This window comes from Dioscorea cayenensis, chromosome 15, assembly GCF_009730915.1.
Source record: "Dioscorea cayenensis subsp. rotundata cultivar TDr96_F1 chromosome 15, TDr96_F1_v2_PseudoChromosome.rev07_lg8_w22 25.fasta, whole genome shotgun sequence".
Taxonomy (NCBI): domain Eukaryota; kingdom Viridiplantae; phylum Streptophyta; class Magnoliopsida; order Dioscoreales; family Dioscoreaceae; genus Dioscorea; species Dioscorea cayenensis.
Genome location: NC_052485.1, coordinates 16,027,931 through 16,047,560, shown reverse-complemented (window position 1 = coordinate 16,047,560; position 19,630 = coordinate 16,027,931). Strand labels below are relative to the sequence as shown.

General features: G+C 35.1%; 1 protein-coding gene and 1 long non-coding RNA gene across 2 annotated transcripts; both read left to right on the top strand.

The window, feature by feature from the left end:
- The first annotated feature begins 9,340 nt into the window (after nt 1-9,340).
- On the top strand, nt 9,341-10,081 carry LOC120277033. Its single transcript, XR_005541435.1, has 3 exons — nt 9,341-9,408; nt 9,479-9,563; nt 9,958-10,081. It is a non-coding gene; the product is annotated as an uncharacterized LOC120277033 (long non-coding RNA).
- Nucleotides 10,082-12,330: 2,249 nt separating this feature from the next.
- LOC120277730 lies at nt 12,331-13,675 on the top strand. Its single transcript, XM_039284580.1, has 3 exons — nt 12,331-12,659; nt 12,749-12,854; nt 12,939-13,675. The coding sequence occupies exons 1-3, from the start codon at nt 12,331-12,333 to the stop codon at nt 13,632-13,634; spliced, it is 1,131 nt and encodes a 376-aa protein (XP_039140514.1). The 3' UTR covers nt 13,635-13,675.
- Nucleotides 13,676-19,630: the final 5,955 nt, after the last annotated feature.

The window sequence follows — 19,630 nt, the reverse complement described above, 5'->3', positions numbered from 1 at the left end:
CCCCAATGTACACATGCAAGCTCACTCATAATGTATATCAATCAAGAATCAAGAACAAATGTGGGAGAAGCAATCAAAACAATACTCCCCTGACTCCTAGTGTTGCATTTGATGGAGCTAAATCCTTGGATGTAATGTTCCAATGGATTGTGAAGCTCACACGGCCAAGTGCCGAAACACCTTGGCCGTGTCCATGACAAGTTCTTAATTCCCATGTTGACAAGACCATCTTCACGCATACATGAAGGGGTTCAGTGAAGCTCAATAAAACTTGAGTATATAAAAGATAAAGCAATGAATACAACTCGATGCAACAAAACGAAAATAAACTCAGAAGGAAAGTCCTTTCTGAGTATACAAGTCCAAAATGAAATGCAAAAAGTAATAAAAACGACGAAAACAAAGTCAAGTGTCGGTGTCGTCCGCTATCGGCTTTGTTGGTGCTGCGGGTGCTAAATCTAATGGCACTGGTGGAAATAGTAGTGGTGATGCCGAAGGGGTCCTCGATCTCCTGATAAAGGGTGAGGATTCTAATAGCTGCAGTACGATATCAAGACGCCCCATCATCCCCACATACTATGCAACCTGTAAAGTCTGGACCTCCGTGAGCTCAGACCGAAGTTCACCCACAGCACTCTTAAGCCTCTCAAAATGATCATGAGCTCGAGATGGAGTAAAAATGGGTACCGAATGCCAGAGTGTCTCCTGCGCTGCAAAGGGTGCTCCGGTCCCTATCGGTGCAAATTGAGACTCAGGAACCTGTCTTAAACGCTCCACTATATCCCTCCCGCCCTCAGCGATCTCCGGAGAAGCCATAGCTAGAATGTATGCTCCAGGCCCACATGTACGCACCAACCCCATCATCCTAATCATATCAAACCTAAGAGGAGAAGGCACGACAGTCCTCTCGGCACCGTGGATGGCGTCCAGAAAACCCATCCCCAAGATGAGATGAGTCTAGTGACGTAGGGACCAGCGAATAATAATCCTACTCTTGCAAATTGGCCCTGGTGCCTCAAGACGTCCGCCACTACGTGCCCGAGGTGAATCGGCACATTGCAGACCATGGAGTATAAATAGAGTAGGTTCTGCCTGCTCAAAACAGTTGTGTTGTCACCTTGACCGGACACAGACCTGCTGAGGACTGAGTGTAAGTATCTGTAGCTCAGCCGGGATAGACTGGTGGCCTTGGACACTCCTAGTTCGTACTGCCCATGTCCACACAAAACTCAGTACGCTTGCTGTGAAGTTACTATGCTCAGGAAATCCGTTGGCAAGCGTCCATACTCCTCTTTACCTGTATAGGTTTCGTCATACAAACCAAAATGAACGGAAAATTCAGTGACACTCATGCAAAATGGATGTCCAAATACTCGAAACTGTATAGCATTCACGGTGTCAAATCTCCCATATGGCTGATCAAACTCAAAAGACGCCAACACCTCTAGCGTCAACGTACGGAAAGTTGGCTCTTGGATAGTCAATAATCTTCTCCAGCTTCCCACTGCTAGAATCTCATCAATCTCATCAGCTAGCTCGTCACCCTGCCGAATCTCTCTCAGCACAATCAAATCCACAAAACAAGACTGACCAAAACTAAGTGTTGATAATCTCTCAAATCGAGCCTGATGCTCGGGATTCGAGAACCCCATGTATACTTGCTCAAGTGGGGTCTCTCTCGGATGCTTAATGACACGTCCGAATGTGCGTATAAACCACAAGTGCACGGGTGTCGAAGTAATAATTACCCGTTGAGTCGGGTAGTCGAATCCACAGGGAACAGAAGTATTAGTAATAACCACTTCTCAATTATCTAGTCGGAATCAATGAATATGATAGAGTGAACTTAATTGCAAGCAAAGCAAACAAGTATGCAACAAATAAAGTAGAAGAGTCTCAATCACTAAAGATGAGGTACTCGGGCAATGATCCCCCTAAGATCTTCTATGAAGCTCAAGATTCACTAAATGCTCTAGAATTGAGTCGAATGAGTTGAGGTATTCCAATGATAACCAATCCTTGTCTCCAAGCAAAAGGCACTAGTCTCCTACAAGGTCTCGGAGGAGAAATTGACCAAGGATTAAATCAGGGCAATGTAACTCAAATGGAGACCTCTCACATCCATGTATTAAATCATGCAATGTAAATCAACCACAAGGATTAACAACAATAGCAAGCAATTAACTCACAAGATTAAAACTCAAAACAACTCGGATTAACTAGAAGCATTAAGAGAATCAATACAAAGTATAGATCTTAGGGTTCACATGCCCAAATACCTACTAGGGTTTAACCTTCCATGGGCCTAGTTACAAAACCATAATGGATACAATGAAAAGCAATAAAACCCATAGAGAAAACCCCCTCGAATTCGTGCGGATTGGCCTTGATTGGTAGTTCCATGTCTTGAAGGGTTCCTCTCTGAAGCTAGGTCGCCAATGGCTCCCCAATGCTATGACATTGAAGGAACCTATCAAAGTTGGTGAAGAACTCCCTCTCAATCGGCGAAGACCTTCTCCTCCAACCCTAGCCGCCTTTCTCTACAAGTCTATGCCTAAAGCTTAGCAAAGAGTCCCCTTAGAATCGGCCAAACGGTGTATTTATAGCTTCAAATCGCGCCTGTCACTTGCTCCCATGTGCCCGTGTGGGCTGTAGGAATTTCCACGCGACGCATGAACAGTAATTTTTCTATAGTACTGCTACAATAAAATTGCTACAGTACTTTGCTACAGTGATTACCACAAACGCGATGACAAACATTCTCCTCTTAAGGCCACACAATCGGGCACACGATCATATAGTAGGCTATAAGGCTTTTCTTTCATCGACGCATCTTGAAAAGTCTTGAAATATTTACAAAGAGAAGGAATCACTACAAAAAAATTGCCATATACTGACGCTTTTCAATAGTAGCAGTTAAATTCCGTAGCTATAGACTGGTTTTTACTGACGATACTTTAAAACTGTCACTATATATAAGATATTTAATGACGGATTTTAATCTGTTGGTATAGGTAGACTTTTATCTATAGTAACAGTCAAATTTGTAGCTATAGATTATCTATACCAACGGAACATTCAATTTGTCAGAATAAATATGACATTTACTTACAGATATTGTTCCATTGGTATAACTACTACTCTATACTTATACTTATCTATAGCAACGGTTAAATGTAGTAGCTATATATTATTTATACCAATGAATTTTTTTAAAAAGTGTTAAAATAGATCGAGACATTTAGTGACTGAAATCATTCCATTGGTAGAGCTATATGTTTTAAATTTTTATTTAATTTTTTTATATTTATGTTTAGTAGAGCATGGCTTAATAATAATAATATTATCGAATTAAATTTGAGATTTATATTGAGAATAATAATTAAATTAAAAAATAATCATTATAAAACAAATATAAAAAATAATGTCATGATAATTTACTCTATAAATTATAAGCACATTCAGTAAAAAAATAACAATCTAATGAATATCGATTGGATATATAAATTAATTTACAAATTTATGAAAAATTAATTAACTTATTATTTTTATATAAATTAATTTGTTATATATTTTTTTATTTGACTAATATAAATAATTATTGAAATAAATATTTAAAAGATTAGCATTCATTACTGCAACTACTAAAAAAATATTTTATTTTTTAGTAAATAAATATTTGATTTTATTTATTTTTAAAATTACTTTTAACATTGGATTATGATATAATATATCTATATATATATATATATATATTGAAAAAACGCATGTTATTAAAAGATAATGTTTATTATATAAATTAATGAAATTATAATTATTTCATATAAAAATATAAAATTAATTTTTATGTTAAATTCAATTGGTTTATTGGTAGTTGTTTAATATTTAAACTTAAATAATAAATATTTAATGAATAATTGTTTTACTTGCTCTTGTATAATAACAAATAATGTTCATTATATAAATTAATGAAATGGTAAGTATTTCATACAAAAATAAAAAAATAATCCTTATGTTAAATTGAATTGGTTTATTGTTAATTTTATAATATTTAAATTTAAATAATTAATACTTAATGAATAAGAGAGCTTTATAAAAACTTAAAACTTTATAAAATATAAATAATAAATATTTTTTCATAAATTTTATTATATAACAAAAACAAAAGTTATTAAAACATCAACAAACCCATCTTCATCCCTTCTCATTGCCCATCTTCATCCCTTCTCATTGTTGCCGGAGGATCGAGGTTTTTTCCCCGCGGATGCTCCTCGAAACCCTAAACCTTCTCGCAGGTACTCATCCACTTCTTTTTCCTTTTTTTGAAGAATTGGTTTCAAATCCTCTCATTTCCTTGATTCAATTGTCTCTCTGTTGTGCCCTAGACCTTGGTGGGGGAGAAGCACACTCGAATTAGATGGCAGGATCTCCATGAAACCTGTCAATTAATCCTTGATTCCTACTCGGAGGTATGCTTGTTCTCTTCTTTTCCCCAAATTTGATTGTCTTGGCTGTTGAATCTAGTTCATCTGGTTGGTATCTTGCTTAGTTGCTTTGGAATGAACCCAAAGTATCTCAGTTGTGTTCTGAACTCCATATGATTACTTATGCAGAAGGTTCAATTGCTTTTAGAGTATTGCCATGGCTTCAACGCCCGCATCATCAAGGTTCAGGGGCTTTGCTATGGTAGCGGTGAGTTTGATTTTGAGCTCTTTTTGATTTGATTGTTGGTTATTTTTCAAATTTGGATGTGATCTTTGTTGTTTCATAGTGAATGATTTTGTTATTTTTTTCGGATCGGTCGATAGATTTCTCATTTGGTTCCATCCATGGTTGATTAGATGCCTTGTTATCCGAAATTTTTATGTTTTATTTCTTGAAATTTTGGAGAGAAGGAGCTCATTGATATTTGAGGAGGATGATTGCTATTGATGATTTGATTATAAATCCAAATGAATGTTTCATTAGATTTGTTATTGGTGATGATGAGATTTTTGACATTAGAAATGGTTTATAGATGGAAATCTTTGATAGTTTCTTGACTTTTTTTTTTTTTTGATAGTGTGGTTTTAGATCGGTTGCTCAATTACTCATTTGATTCCATCTATGCTGGTTGGGATGTCTTGTTATCCAGATTTTATGTGGATACTTGAAAAAAAATTGGAGAAAAGAAACTCACGGATTGGATATTGTGGAGGATTATTGCTATTGGTGGTTTGGTTTTTGAGAACAAATGAACATTTCACTTCTTTTTTTGGATTGCAATCTTCCTTGAGACATTTTCTTGAAGCTTCAACTTTAATACAATACTTGATGAAGTCTAGCCTGATATTTTCTTTTTCTGTGAATTGCATATGAAAATAAAGCAAGTGAAACAAGAACATGCCTGACCTCTTTGGTTCATATCATTCTTCTTAAAGAGTGCATGCCTTTCAATGTAGAAGATCATAACATGAGTAAATCGGCCATTGGATCCCTAATTTCAAGGAATTGATTAATAAAATTCTAGAAATCAAACTAATGATCCCGAGATAAACTTAACAATAAAGGAAACAATAGTAAGTGAAGATAAGGTTGTCCTTTAGAATAGAACGATTGAAAAGAATAGTTATCTTTCGAGTCAATGTCATTGAAATTGAGGGTTTTTGATTGTAACATCTAGAAATTCCTTATGCTAGGTCGGTGATTTACACATAAATTGGCAAAATTCAAGGGCTTTGAAACTTAACTATCTTGGAATGGGACAGTCCTCGTCAGATGGAATGCTTTGAACTTTGGTTAATGTTATTTTGCTTAATACCGTCCAATATATTTGTTGAATCATTTGTTTCATGAATCAATTACTTCTCTGTTTGAGCAATGTTTTTCTTGGTTTGCTCATTTTTAATTCATCTGCTAGGCTATCAATTCACACTATATGCTTCTCCTTGTCTGAAATTGCTTGTGTTCCCTACTAGAAGGGGAGGTAAGCCCTGGATGAATTACATTTTATTTTGCATTGGGAGGGTGCGTCTGTGCCCTGAAGTAAACCAAAAGTTTTTAATCGTATTATATGCACTGTGGGTCTCCAGGATATTATTTTATTTTACACTTGAGCTTTGTTTACGAGTTACTAAAGAAAATTTCCAGAAAATTTTAGGTATAGCTTTGCTGTATATATGTGATACATGACCTCTTACAGGTTTCAAGTTTTAGGCATATAGTGATTTCCCACTAAAACAACGTTTTTGCTTTGCTTGTAGAAAAACAAAATCATCCATTTTTGGGTAAGGTATAACCGTATAAGGCTGTTTTACCAGCAAGGGCAAAGATAGATACGTTATATAATTAGAATAGGGCATGAAATATCTCCTCCCAGATTTACCTAACAAGACGTAGGGGCTTTTTCATATTAAGAGCAAGACATCTAGCGTCACATCTGTCGGCTGGTGCTTGTGGCCTCTTTTGAGTTTTGTCTTAATCCATCGGTTGTGCTCCAATTGCCGATCCAGACGAACATTTGAGCTTTTCCAGTTTCGTACTTTTCTTGTACAAATCAAACAATAATATATTTGCACATTCAAGTTGCTCTTTGACAAGAAATTGAGTGTGCCCAAATGAAGGCTTGCTTGTTATGTAGTATTATATATATATACATGCTCGTAATAGACTGAAATGAGAACCAAGAACCAAGAGAAGTCAATAATAGCATCTGAAGAACAGAATTACCAAATACTAGACAATGTAGACATTATATATAATATATATGGCGAGAGAAGTTAGGGTTTCATCATTTCCTCCAAGCAAATAGCAGAGAAATTGACAATCCTAAAGAATGCATAGAGAGAGGTTAGGTCTCTTCTCCCACCCTACTCTGCCTCCTAACAAGCACTTATCAGTTATGTACAATGAGGATTTAACAAGAAAACACTACTCCCTTCTGGCTTTCTCATAGTTCTGTCTTCAACTGGTTAGCATGCATGGGCACTGCAAGAACAAGGAAATCAAGTATAGAAATCAGTGTATCAAGAAAAATAAGTGTGTGTGCAGTTACTGATCCCAAAGCAAAGAAAATGTCCCCATTTACTTTGTTTGTTCAAGGGGGTTGTTGTTATTATGTGCTTGTGTAGTATGTACGCTAGCTTTTGTTCTAGAGAAAATTAGCTTGCAGTAGTAGTACCTTGAACGTAAGAAAGAACTAAAGAAACTAGAAAGTCATAATTTGCTGCTGGTGCTGGTTCCTAAAAATTAAAACTTAGAAAATACACTGTTCGGGGTATTTTTGGAAATTAACAAGGATTTTATATTGCTCTCTGTACATACCTCAACAAGCCTCTGCAATGACTGGACGTGGTTGATGATTTCGTCCGGCGCCAGCGCCGTGCCTGATATCTAATTTATATTATTTTATTTTTTAATTTACAAAGTAAACTCAAATAGTTAGGAAGTTGAAAAGCGTGTGCTTAATTAATTAACTAAGTAAAACGATTTGATTAGGGACATTGATGTATTTCCGGCATGTGAACAACAAGGACATAAATTCCGGTATTCACTAGAAAATTGGGCTTTTGATTTTACCACAATCGTACACCCCTTTTATATAATAATAATAATAATAATAATAATAATAATAATAATGGCTTGCCTTCTAAACGAAAAACTCATTAATTAAAAGCCTTTTCTTTTTTCCTTTTAGGCAGACCCTTTCAATATATATATATCTATATCTATAGATATATATATATATATATATATATATATATATATATATATTTAAAGTTTAGGGACACAATGAATAATAACCTTATGGGCAAAAGATCAATAATGCGGTAAACAGCAGAGAAAAGGAAAGCCTAAAAAATGCAAAACTTTTACAAGCATCTGTCATTGTTTCCAAGCCCAACCCGACCGCATGTTTGGTAGACCAACCGGATCACACCACCCCACGAATCCAACTGTTTGCCTACCCACTACTTCTTCATCAAGACCCTTTGATTCACCAAAAATAACAACCATGCCATATAAACCCTTTTTATTTCACCCAAATAAAATAAAAATAAATAACTTTTAAATCAGTCGACCTTCTGTCAAACTGGGGACCAATTCCTCGCAGCAGCTTCATCCTAGCATTTATTTTTCTCCTCCTTGCCTAAAAAAATTAATTTTTTAAAAACAACATTTTTATAGAAAAATTTAAAAAGAAAAAAATAATTAATTAATGATTAGATTCTAATGACGAGGATTACTCTTTCCGCCAAACTATGGCTATCAGTGGCTCAGCCACGCCGAGCTCTGGGACGTGGGACGTAAGGGGAGCTTCGCTCTCCTCCGATGGTTTTCCCGGCTCCCTCTTCTCCACTCCGGCTCTTCTTCGCCGGTGGCTTAGCCTATAACCAAACCGCGTTTCCAGATTCGCACAAGAGAATGTAAAAGCAATGAAATATAACCCTAGAATTCTCTATACCTTGTTCCGGTCACCGTCCTTCCGCTTTCACCGTCACCGAGGTCTGGTCACCGAGTCGGAGTCCACGTGTTATGGCTTCGAGCGTGGTGCATGGTCGCCGGAGTTTGACGCTCATGGAGACTCCCTCAGCGGCGAAGACGGAGAACAAGCATCAGACCCAACCAGGCACGCATGACATGAACTGTGTATGAAGGGAATGTAAGGAGGGTATGAAGTTTTTGTTTCTTTTCTCAGAGAATGGACTTTTTGGCAGTCATGATCCAAGACATTTATGTCTGGCTCCATGTGTTGAGCTGGGATGGTTTAGGGTTTGGAAACCAAGGATTTGTCACATGGACTTGTCTCATCTATGTTTTCTGTAGCTATGGCTTCTAGATCTAGGGGTTTTAAGTGCAGACAGTCTCACCCTCCAAAGACCTATCTATATTCCCCACATACACACCCTTTGCATGGTTGGCTGGGTATAGCGTAGCATATTCAATTATATATCATTCATTGTGTATATTTCTTTTCACTTATCATATATGCTGAACAGTAATTGCTCTTTATTAATAAACACTTGTAAGTCTCTCATCTTAAAATTGACAGAAAAACACTGGAATCTCTTGGTCATAAAACTTTTGTAAGTTTATATATACTTTTGTCACTCGTTTAAGTTGATATTAATATAGTAGAACAATAAACAGCAATCACATGCAAAACTATTTATCTGAGTTCAAATTTTACAAGTTCATACATGCAACGTGAGAAACTCCTTTAAATTAAATATATCAAATGAATCAATATTACTCTTTCTAGTTTTTAAGCCATGTTGTATTTTTCTAAACATTTTTTTTTTCTTGTTTGCATGTTTTGAAAAGTTAGAAATGCCTAACCAAAAAGAATATTTACTCAATGTTTCAGTACTATCAACAAGAATCATCCAAACTGAGGTAGCAAATCACAAACCTGCAAAACTCTAACAGGTAAACGATGCATACACTTTACTTTCTCATATTAATAAATATACAAATTGTGTCTGTGGAATATTTGCAGGGATCTTGTATTGTGAAGCAAGAAGGCATGTTTGGTGGGTCAAGCACTTGAAATCAACTATTTCCGAGTGAGAAACTATTTGGAGGTAAAATGGATAATCTTGTATTGCTATTTTTATAAAATGACATCTAATTAAGTTTAGGAGTTGCAAACAAAATCAAAATGCATGCTCATTAGTCAATTTCATGGCTTTGTCATCTATAATAAATCATGTAGAATTGGTTAGTGTAATGGGAAGTTTAATTAACATATTCTAAACAAAGGAATCATGTAGACTGTCATCTAAGTTTTTTATAACATTATTAGTAAACTATTTAACAATAAATCTTTCCTATTATAACATTATTTTTATAATAGTTTCTCTAATAAGTATTGGCATGTGGAAATAAAATATATGCAAACACTAATATTATAAATCATTCTTTATTTTAAATTTTTTTAATTCTCACAAGTAATTTAAATCTATTGTTATTATTCAGTGTTAATTCTTCAACTTATGGATAAAACGTGGGTAAACCTTACATCAAGAGCAAGTGAAGAGTATATAAATGGGGTCACCAATTTCTTAGATTTTGCCTTTGCCAAATTATCCGAAGATGGTAAAATTTGGTGTCCTTGTGTTAAATGTGTGAACACATATAGGGTGTCCCGAAGAGAAGCATTTGATCACATTATTTGTGATGGCTTTTCTTAAAGGATATGTTCGATGGATTTTTTTCATGGGGAAACCACGGAAGTAGCTACTTCTACTGTTATAAGTAATGAAGAAGAAATAGTGTTTGGCAATGGTATTCATGAGTTATTGCATGATATGATGGTTGAAGAAGATATGAATGCTGATGTCCATAATATGCAATCAGAAGAAAGTCACTGGGGCCAACATTATACTCACAGAATTCATAGTGACAATTTTTATAGCTTGCTTAAAGATGTTGAGGTGGAATTATATCCGGGTTGCAAGAATTTCACAAAATTCTCTTTTGCGATCTATTTGTTCCACATTAAATGTTTTAATGGGTGGACCAACAAGTCCTTCAATGCATTACTAGAGCTGTTGAAACTTGTTCTACCAGAAGGTAATACATTGCCAAGGTCATATCAAGAAATGAAAAAGATGATTTCTGCATTAAGTTTGGGTTATGAAAAAATTCATGCTTGCCCCAATGATTGCATACTAATTTGGAAGGAGAATGCAAATGAAGACAAATGCACAAAATGTGGAGCTTCAAGATGGAAAGAGAGCTTGAATGATGGAAAAAGTGATTCTGAAGATGTTTTTACAAAAAAGAAAAAAAAATCTACAAAAATATTACGATGGTTTCCTCTTATTCCAAGATTGCAAAGGTTATTTATGTCTTCAAAAACTGCTTCTCTAATGACTTGGCATGAACATGAACGTACCAAAGATGGATGCCAAAGACATCCTGCAGATTCTCAAGCTTGGAAAGAATTAGATTCTCGATATCCTCAATTCTCCCCTGATCCTCGTAATGTTCGGTTGGGATTAGCTTCTGATGGTTTCAATCCATTCAAAACTATGACTATTGTTCACAGTGCTTGGCCTGTTATCTTGATACCTTATAATTTACCTTTATGGATGTGTATGAAGCAGTCAAACTTTATTCTTTCCTTGCTTATTCCTTGGTCCAAAAGGACCTGGAAACAATATAGATGTATACTTGCAACCGTTGATTGAAGAATTGCAAGTGCTTTGGGAAGTTGGTATAGAGACTTTTGATGCGGCCACAAATCAAACTTTTCAGTTACATGCAGCAGTTATTTGGACAATCAATGACTTTCCTGCATATGCCAATTGTCTGGATGGAGTATGAAGGGAGAGTATGCATGTCCCTATTGTGGATATGATGTCAATTCTAAGTGGTTAAAACATAGTAGAAAGCATTGTTACATGGGCCATCGTAGATGGTTGAAACCTAACCATAGGTTTCGTAATGATAAACTTTCTTTTGATGGGACACAAGAATTTAGAAATGCTCCATTACCATCATCTGGTATTGAAGTGTTGAGACAAGTGGAAGATATGAATGGTAGCAAAGATGGACCTTGGAAAAAGAAGAGCATTTTTTTCACTGCCTTATTGGAAACATCTTCTATTGCGTCATAATCTTGATGTCATGCACATAGAAAAAAATGTATGTGATAACATCTTTGGCACATTGATTGGACAAGATGGGAAATCAAAAGACACTTATAAGTCCAGACTTGATCTTGTTGAAATGGGTATCAGGAGCGTTCTTCATTCCAAAACTCGTCCTGACACTAATATTCAATATTTACCACAAGCTTCCTATCAGATGAGTTTGGAAGAAAAAAATACTTTTTTGAAGATTCTCAAGGAAATGAGAACTCCAGATGAATATTCTTCTAATATCTCACGTTGTGTGCAACTTAAACAACGGAAGCTCATAGGACTGAAAAGTTATGATTGTCATGTATTAATGCAAGAATTTCTTCCCATAGCAATACGATGTTCTTTACCTGAAAAAGTGTGCTCAATTCTAATTGACTTGTCCAATTTTTTTAAAGACCTTTGCTCTAAGGTTCTTCAAGAAAGTGACTTTGATTTGCTTGAGTATCGAGCTACTTCAACATTATGTGAAATGGAAAAAAATTTTCCCCCGTCTTTTTTTACCATAATGGTACATTTGGTTATTCATTTAGCAAATGAAGCAAGACTTGCTGGTCCAGTCATATATCGGTGGATGTATCCTGTTGAGAGGTATATGTTGCATTCTAAATATTTATTTTAAATACCTAAATTTTATTTTTATATTTAATACATATACTTATATTTGAATTTATATTTGAATAGGTTTCTTCTTACGCTTAAGATGTATGTGCGTAATAGAGCTAGTCCAGAGGGTTCAATTGCAGAAGGCTATTTAGCTAATGAATGTTTAACTTTTGCTTCACGATATTTAGTGGGGACTGAAACTAGCTTCAATCAATCAACTAGAAATGAAGAAGATCAAAATGTTGCCAATGATGAGGAAGTATCCTTTTTTGCAAATGTTGGAAGACCATTGGGAAGGAAAAAAAATAAAGGCTTTAGTAGTAACAAGCGTAAGAGGGTCTCACGTATTACACTTGACAACCAAACTTTGGTGCAAGCACATCGTTATGGGTTTTTCAATTTTGATGGAGTTGCTCCATTTTTAAAGTAAGATTAATTCATCATATAAATTTTTATGTGTGCTAAATTATATTAATTGAAATTCTTTTATTTAGTATATTTAATTTTGTATTTAGGAAGCATGAGCAATTTATTAAGAGGCGTAATCGCTCCCCACGTCTTTCGCCTTATGAGATACAAAAGTTACAAAGTGAAACATTTCATGATTGGTTTCATGATCATGTAAGTGTGACTTCACGTTTGGATTACTTATAATATTTTTAAGTTATAGCATTATTTTAATTAATTATGTATGATATTACATAGGTTGCACAATTGGAGCAACAAGGAAATGCAAACATCACCGATGAACTTAGACTACTTGCTCGTGGTCCAATGGATACAACAAGGAGATACACTGGATACATTGTTAATGGTTTTAGATTTCACACCAAAGCTCGTGAAAGATGGTTGAAAACTCAAAATAGTGGGGTTGTTGTAACATCTAAGATGATGAGTTATGCAAGTTCAAGGGATGCACGACCTATTGAAGGAGAAATTAACTATTATGGGGTTTTAACTGACATCATTCAACTAAACTACAGTGGTAGATTCAAGGTTGTTTTATTTAAATGTGATTGGATCGATCCAAATAGAGGTTTGAAGAAAGATAAATTTGGTTTTACTATTGTGAATTTTTCACATCTTGCTCATAGTGGAACTAATTTGGTTGATGATCCTTTTGTTTTTGCATCACAAGCTAAGAAGGTCTTTTATGTTCAAGATGAAAAGAATAAAGATTGGCTTATTGTCAAGCATGCAAAACTTAGAGACATATATGATATCGGTGGTGGATCATCCTTTAATAGGGGTCAAGGGAGTGGAGAAGTACAAGATGATGACTCACATGACACTACAAAATGGGTTCGAAATGAAGTTGATGGAGTGGAGCTCACACAAGAAATGAAAACGGCGCATGAAGAAGAACAAGCTCTTTATGAACATAATGAGGACCTTTTTTAGATCTATTTTATGATTTAATTTCGTGTTATAGATGTTGATTATAGAACCACATTTGTTCATTTTATTTTGTTGATGTGACTATGTGGGTATGAAGTTTAATTTGTGTGTTTGAATTTTATTATATTTTGATTATCTTGGTTAATGCATGTACTTTAAGAGCATATAAAGGCACATTACTTATTTTCCTTTAACTAAGATTTATTTGAGGCATTTTTTTATGAGGAAATAAATTATTTTGTTAATTTTTTATTTCAGATTAATGGGAAAGCGTAAACAGTGAAATATCACTAAGGCAAATCGCACTTCGACTTCTCAACAACAATCCGAATCAGGCTCATTATCTCAACAACAATGCAGGTTTTTTTAGGAACCCGAAGCCACCAAATGAACCTCGACAACAATTTGAACAACCATCAACTTCATGTATAAATTCTAACGCATTAGTTAATGTATTTTCATTTATTTATATTTAACTCATGACTTAAATTTTTTGTGTTACTCTTTTGTGTAGGTAATGCTAAGCCAAAAAAAGTTCGAGGTCCTACACGTATGGCTGATATTTGGGATTTGAATAATGAAGAACGAGTTGTTGTCAACTTAAACGATCACCGTATACCAATTGGAGAAGAAGCTACTAAATTAACTCGATTTATTGGTAGTATGATGCGAATGCCCTAACTTTGCACCTATTACTTACACTAACTTGGCATGAATTCTCGATTCTACAAAAGGAAGAAATATGGAAAGTAATTGGGGTATTAAATCTTATTACTGCTCAAGATATAATTTACTTCAATATATTAGCATTCAACTAATACTTTTTTTCTTATTTTTTCTTAAAATTTTAGTCCAAATTCACATTTGAGTTGTTGCATTCACATGAGAGTGATGAGTCTTTTAAAATGAAAAATACAACTCAAATGGTTAAGAGTTGGATAGTGTCCGATATGAGTACTAAGTGGAGGCAATGGAAGAATTTTTGAAGTCCAAATATTATGATGAACACAAGACAGAGAGGAAATGACCTCAAAGATTGATGATCCTCGAGTAGACAAACAACAATTTTTTTGGTAATTGCTACTTATTGGTTGATCGACAAAGCGTAAGGTATATCTATATATTTTCACATTATATACCATTTATATTGGTTTGATAATCAAAACATAATGATGCATAATGTTATATTCTATATACTCAAAAATTGTATAGGAACAAAGTGAGACAAATAGAACAAATCGCTCAAAAATCGATGAACCCCATTGTGCAGAACAAGATCATTCCCTACTATTATTCAAACTGTGATATAAATTTACAATTTTTTTTATTGAATTTTGACTAATGTTATGGGTTTTGGGAAATTGAGTTTGTTATATCTACTTAAATAAAGTAATTTTTGTAGACTCGAAGAATCTAATGGAATTCCACCATCACGTGTCTTGAAATGTATATACGCACTGCACCCTGTGAAAGATGGAAGTGTTGTGAATGAAAAAGCAGCTTCGTCGTGGTATTTATTTAACTTCATGCTATTTTTAATTAATGGTTGTGTTTTCTAATAACTTGACACTTACACTAAATTCAATGGTCTGTAGAATTATGGATGGCAAGGAAATAGAGGTTCTAGTATTTTTTGATTTATATTGTAGGAACTTATGAAGAAAGGATTAAGTGAAAGTAATTCACAAGATCCTAAAAGGTGTTCATGGGAAAATGATGTGTATTCACAAGTTAAAGTGACCGAGAAAAGAGGGCGTATTCGTTGTATGGGAACAATTTCTACTTCATCAAGCAAGTCTGGTCCTTCATGTTCTCAAATCATATATCATAATGAAGTACAAGATTTGAAGGTCGAGGTTCAAGGATTGAAGGAAGCTTTTAACCATCTGTGATTTCATTATTTCAAAAAAACAATTTCCTAATGAGAACATGGAGGTCCTAAAATCGTCGTGACTCGCATAGTCAATGGAGAGGTATGTGATACTATGTATATTTATATATATATATATATTAGAGTAGCAAATTTGTTGTTAGTCTATAGTCACACTATGGATTAAATATATTTATTTTTCCTTATTGGCACATATAAGTTTTTTTAATCTTTTGTTTTGATTGGTGTATATTTAATTATTTTAATTTGGTTTGTTGTAGGATTTTGATGGTATTGTTGGTAATTTTTTTAATAGTCTTTGATATTTATCATTGTTTTTAAATACATTTATTTTCCCTTATTGCCATATATTAGTTTTGTTCATTTTTGTTTTGATGGTTGCATATTTAATTATTTTATTTTGGTTTATTGTAGGATTTTGATGGTATTGTTGGTAATTTTTTTAATGGGCTTTGATATATATCATTGTTTTTAATCGTTACAAGTTATTACTAGTTTGCAAATCCTTTTAGCTATTGTTGTGTAAACAATTTTTACTTCTATTTTATATAATTTGTAGGTACCTGATGCTTCTAGTGCTAAACAAACGCCGCGTGGGAATAATCATTCTCATGAATCAAGTCATCAAGTAAATCCAAATGCATCAAGTAAGCTCTTATTGTCTCCAAATGAAAAGAAGGCATGACATGTTGTATATTATTTTACTTATAGTTTTTTTTATATTATTCAGCTTGTTATTTTAAGTTTTTAAATTAGTGTTTTATTGTTACATACATCTTATTAATTGTAATTTTTTTTAAAATGGTTCTTGTAGGTGATGCCCTTTAGAAGATGACATCGGTTCTACTTGGGAAAATTCTTGTTGCTTTATTGGGTTGTTCGACATGAAATGAAAGTAGTTTATTTTTGTGTTAGATTTGAAATTGAGGGAAGAACTCTTGGTTGTCAAGATTGAATGGTGGTTTATTTTTGGACATATACCTTATAAATATATGTTTGTGGTGATGTAATAGTTTTTCTTTTTTTATTTTTAGTGGAATGTTTTTGTGTTTTTTTAATGGCATTGATTGTTTTAATTTATTGTAAATTAATTTAATTGTGTATGAGTTATTAAACTATTCATAATATATTTCCAGGGGTAACAATAATAGTTTTATTGACAGATTAATTATTAATATAAAAATTTTTTACCGACGGTATAGTCGTTGCTAAAGCTAAACATGTCTTTTTGAATATACATCTATAGCAACGGATGTTGTAGTCATTGATAAATCAAATGGATTTATTCCAACAAATATTGTAACCGTTGGTATAGGTCTATGCTTATGAGATTTTTATTGACGGTAAAAAATGTTGGAACATACATTTTATCATTGGTATAAGGTAAATAAATATGAGATGCTTTACCAATGGTGAGATTAATAGTTACAGTTATATTCCGTTGGTAAATCCCATGAGCCTTTTCCAATAGAAGCTATAACCGTTACTATAGATGTATGTGCACAAGACTTTTACTAATTGTAAAAAAATTGTTAGAATAAGTGTTTTTATTGTTGGTATAGGATAAGTAATTTGACGGTGCTATCTCAACAGTATAACCAATAGTTACAATCATATTCCGTTGGTAAAACTAATAAATCTATTCCAACAAACGCTATATCCATTGGTATAGGTCTATACCTACAAGGCTTTTACCGACGGTAAAATAAGTGTTGGAATAGCTATTTTTATTGTTGGTATAGGGTTTTGGGACCTTTACCAACGGATTTTTGACTTTTACCTACATATCTTACACCGTCACTATATGGCAATTTATTTGTAGTGAATGTGGAGACGTGGTTGCCTTTGTGCCCTTACACTAGTAAATTAGCTTGCATACCCATGGAAGTTGGCACACATCTCCTCATACACGAACTCCTCTTGTGACTTCCTCCTTGATTCGCACAAGAACTCTCAACATTTTGCCTTGCTAGCCTATCTTCGCTTCTTTTGAATTCCCAATGCCTTCACAACCTATATGCATAAAAGAACACCCAATACATGAAATGAGATATAAACCATATAAGATATGATGCTCAATGTATGTAAAACATGCATAAAAACATGTTCACTTAAGCACTTATCACTTAACTTCATGCTTTTTTGAACAAGGTGCCATATCTGCAACAATTGACAAGAAAATGATCTACGAAATGCTAGAAATAGTACTGCAGAATTCCACACTGGCCTGTGGAAATTACCCACGCCCGTGTGGATCTGCGGGGCGTGAAATCCACACAGTTGCACGTCAATGCTCCAAGATTTCAAGTTAAAACCATGGTTAAACGCTTTCTAAGTATGTATAAACTATTATAAAGTGAAAATTACATGCAACTCAAGACTTTTGATCTATTAAAAACTAGAATTGGTGAAAAAGAGAGGGTAAAAAGGTTTACTGATGAAATAGATATGAAAACTTCGAATTTGGCATGGAAATTAACTGGAAAACCCTCTAAAACAGCGATATGTGGGCCTGGAGACTGATCAAAGCCGATCTTCGAGTGATTGGAAGTGAAGAAGAAGAGAATTCAAGAAGATTTTAAAGAAAAACTCGCATCTCTTGGAATTCTGCGCATCCACACGGGCGTGCTGAAATTATCCATGCCCGTGGGACTCCACAAGAGAGCTTCACAGGGGCAACACTCGTTGTCTCTGAATGCAACTGCACGGGCATGTGAAAAATACCCACGCCCGTACGCCCGACCCACAAGGGCAGCCACACACCCATGTGGCTTCTCTGTCCAACTGAGAGAATCATATAAGTGTTTCGCACTCCTGTGCGAAAATTACGCACGAGCGTGGACTTTCACAAACCTAACTCACGGGGGCGAACACACGCCCCTGTGTCTTCTCGGGATGCAGAGAGCTCTTCTTCAGAGATCCGCATGGGTGTGGGGAAAATACCTATGCCCGTATGTTTGTCACAGGTTTGCCCACAGGGGCGAGTCCACGCCCCTGTCTGCTCTCGAAATAATTTGCTAAGTCTTTGCAGGAAAACGCACGTCCATGTGGAAATTACCCACGGCCATGCGGAAATCACAAGGTTGCTCACAGGGGCGCGTCCACGCCCTTATGTCTTCTCTGGATGAGCTCGTAGTACAAATCCATGGGCGTGCGGAAATTCCACACGCCTGTGCGTTTTCTTTGAATGCCTTAAAAACTCTGTAGGCTCTGTAGAAAATTCCTGAACATGTTTACACACTCAGAGCCTGCCTTATTATGCAAACTATACCAGTAAAAAGCATGAGAAACTAGCTCAAGCAACCAAAACTTCTCCAAATCCATATGAAAACACACGATGACATTAAAAACCCACAATAAAACACAACAAAAGCATCTAAAAATTAAGACACCAACACTCAACACTTTATTCATGCAAGCACTAAACTACTCAACTAAGAAAACATTAAACACTTGGGTTGCCTCCCAAGAAGCTCTTGTTTTACGTCACTAAGCTTGACGTACCTTGTCTTACCACACGGGAGTTCATAAATGAAGGTTGTCCTCTTACCCTTAGTTTGAAAGCATGATAAACAAAGTCTCTTGAAGGTAGAGGGGGAGTTATCAGGCTTGGGACCACCTAGTAATGGTGCATCCAATTTGTTCGGTTCATGCGCGTCTCCAACAGCCTTGGAGCATTTCTGGTGGCGTCTCCTTGGAGTAGATGGTACTTCTTCAGTCGAACCAAGCATCATAACTTCTTCATTTTCCACCTCTTGGTCGAACAAACCCTCGTACGGGTCTGGATTGAACATTTCCTACATGTATTCATCAACAATCTCATCAGTAGTGTCTAGAAAATACAAAGTATCATCGAAATCAAGAGAATGCCGCATGGCTTCAGCAAGGCAGTATGTGAGCTTCTCATCTCCAACTCTCAATGTTAGCTTCCCGCCGTCCATGTCAATCAATGCCTTGGAAGTCCACAAGAACGATCTCCCAAGTATCAAAGGAACATTCGCATCCTCATCGACGTCTAGCACCACAAAATCTACAGGAAAAATGTAATTCTCCACCTTGACAAGCACATCTTTGATGATACCCCTCGGATGACTCACCGTTCGATCGG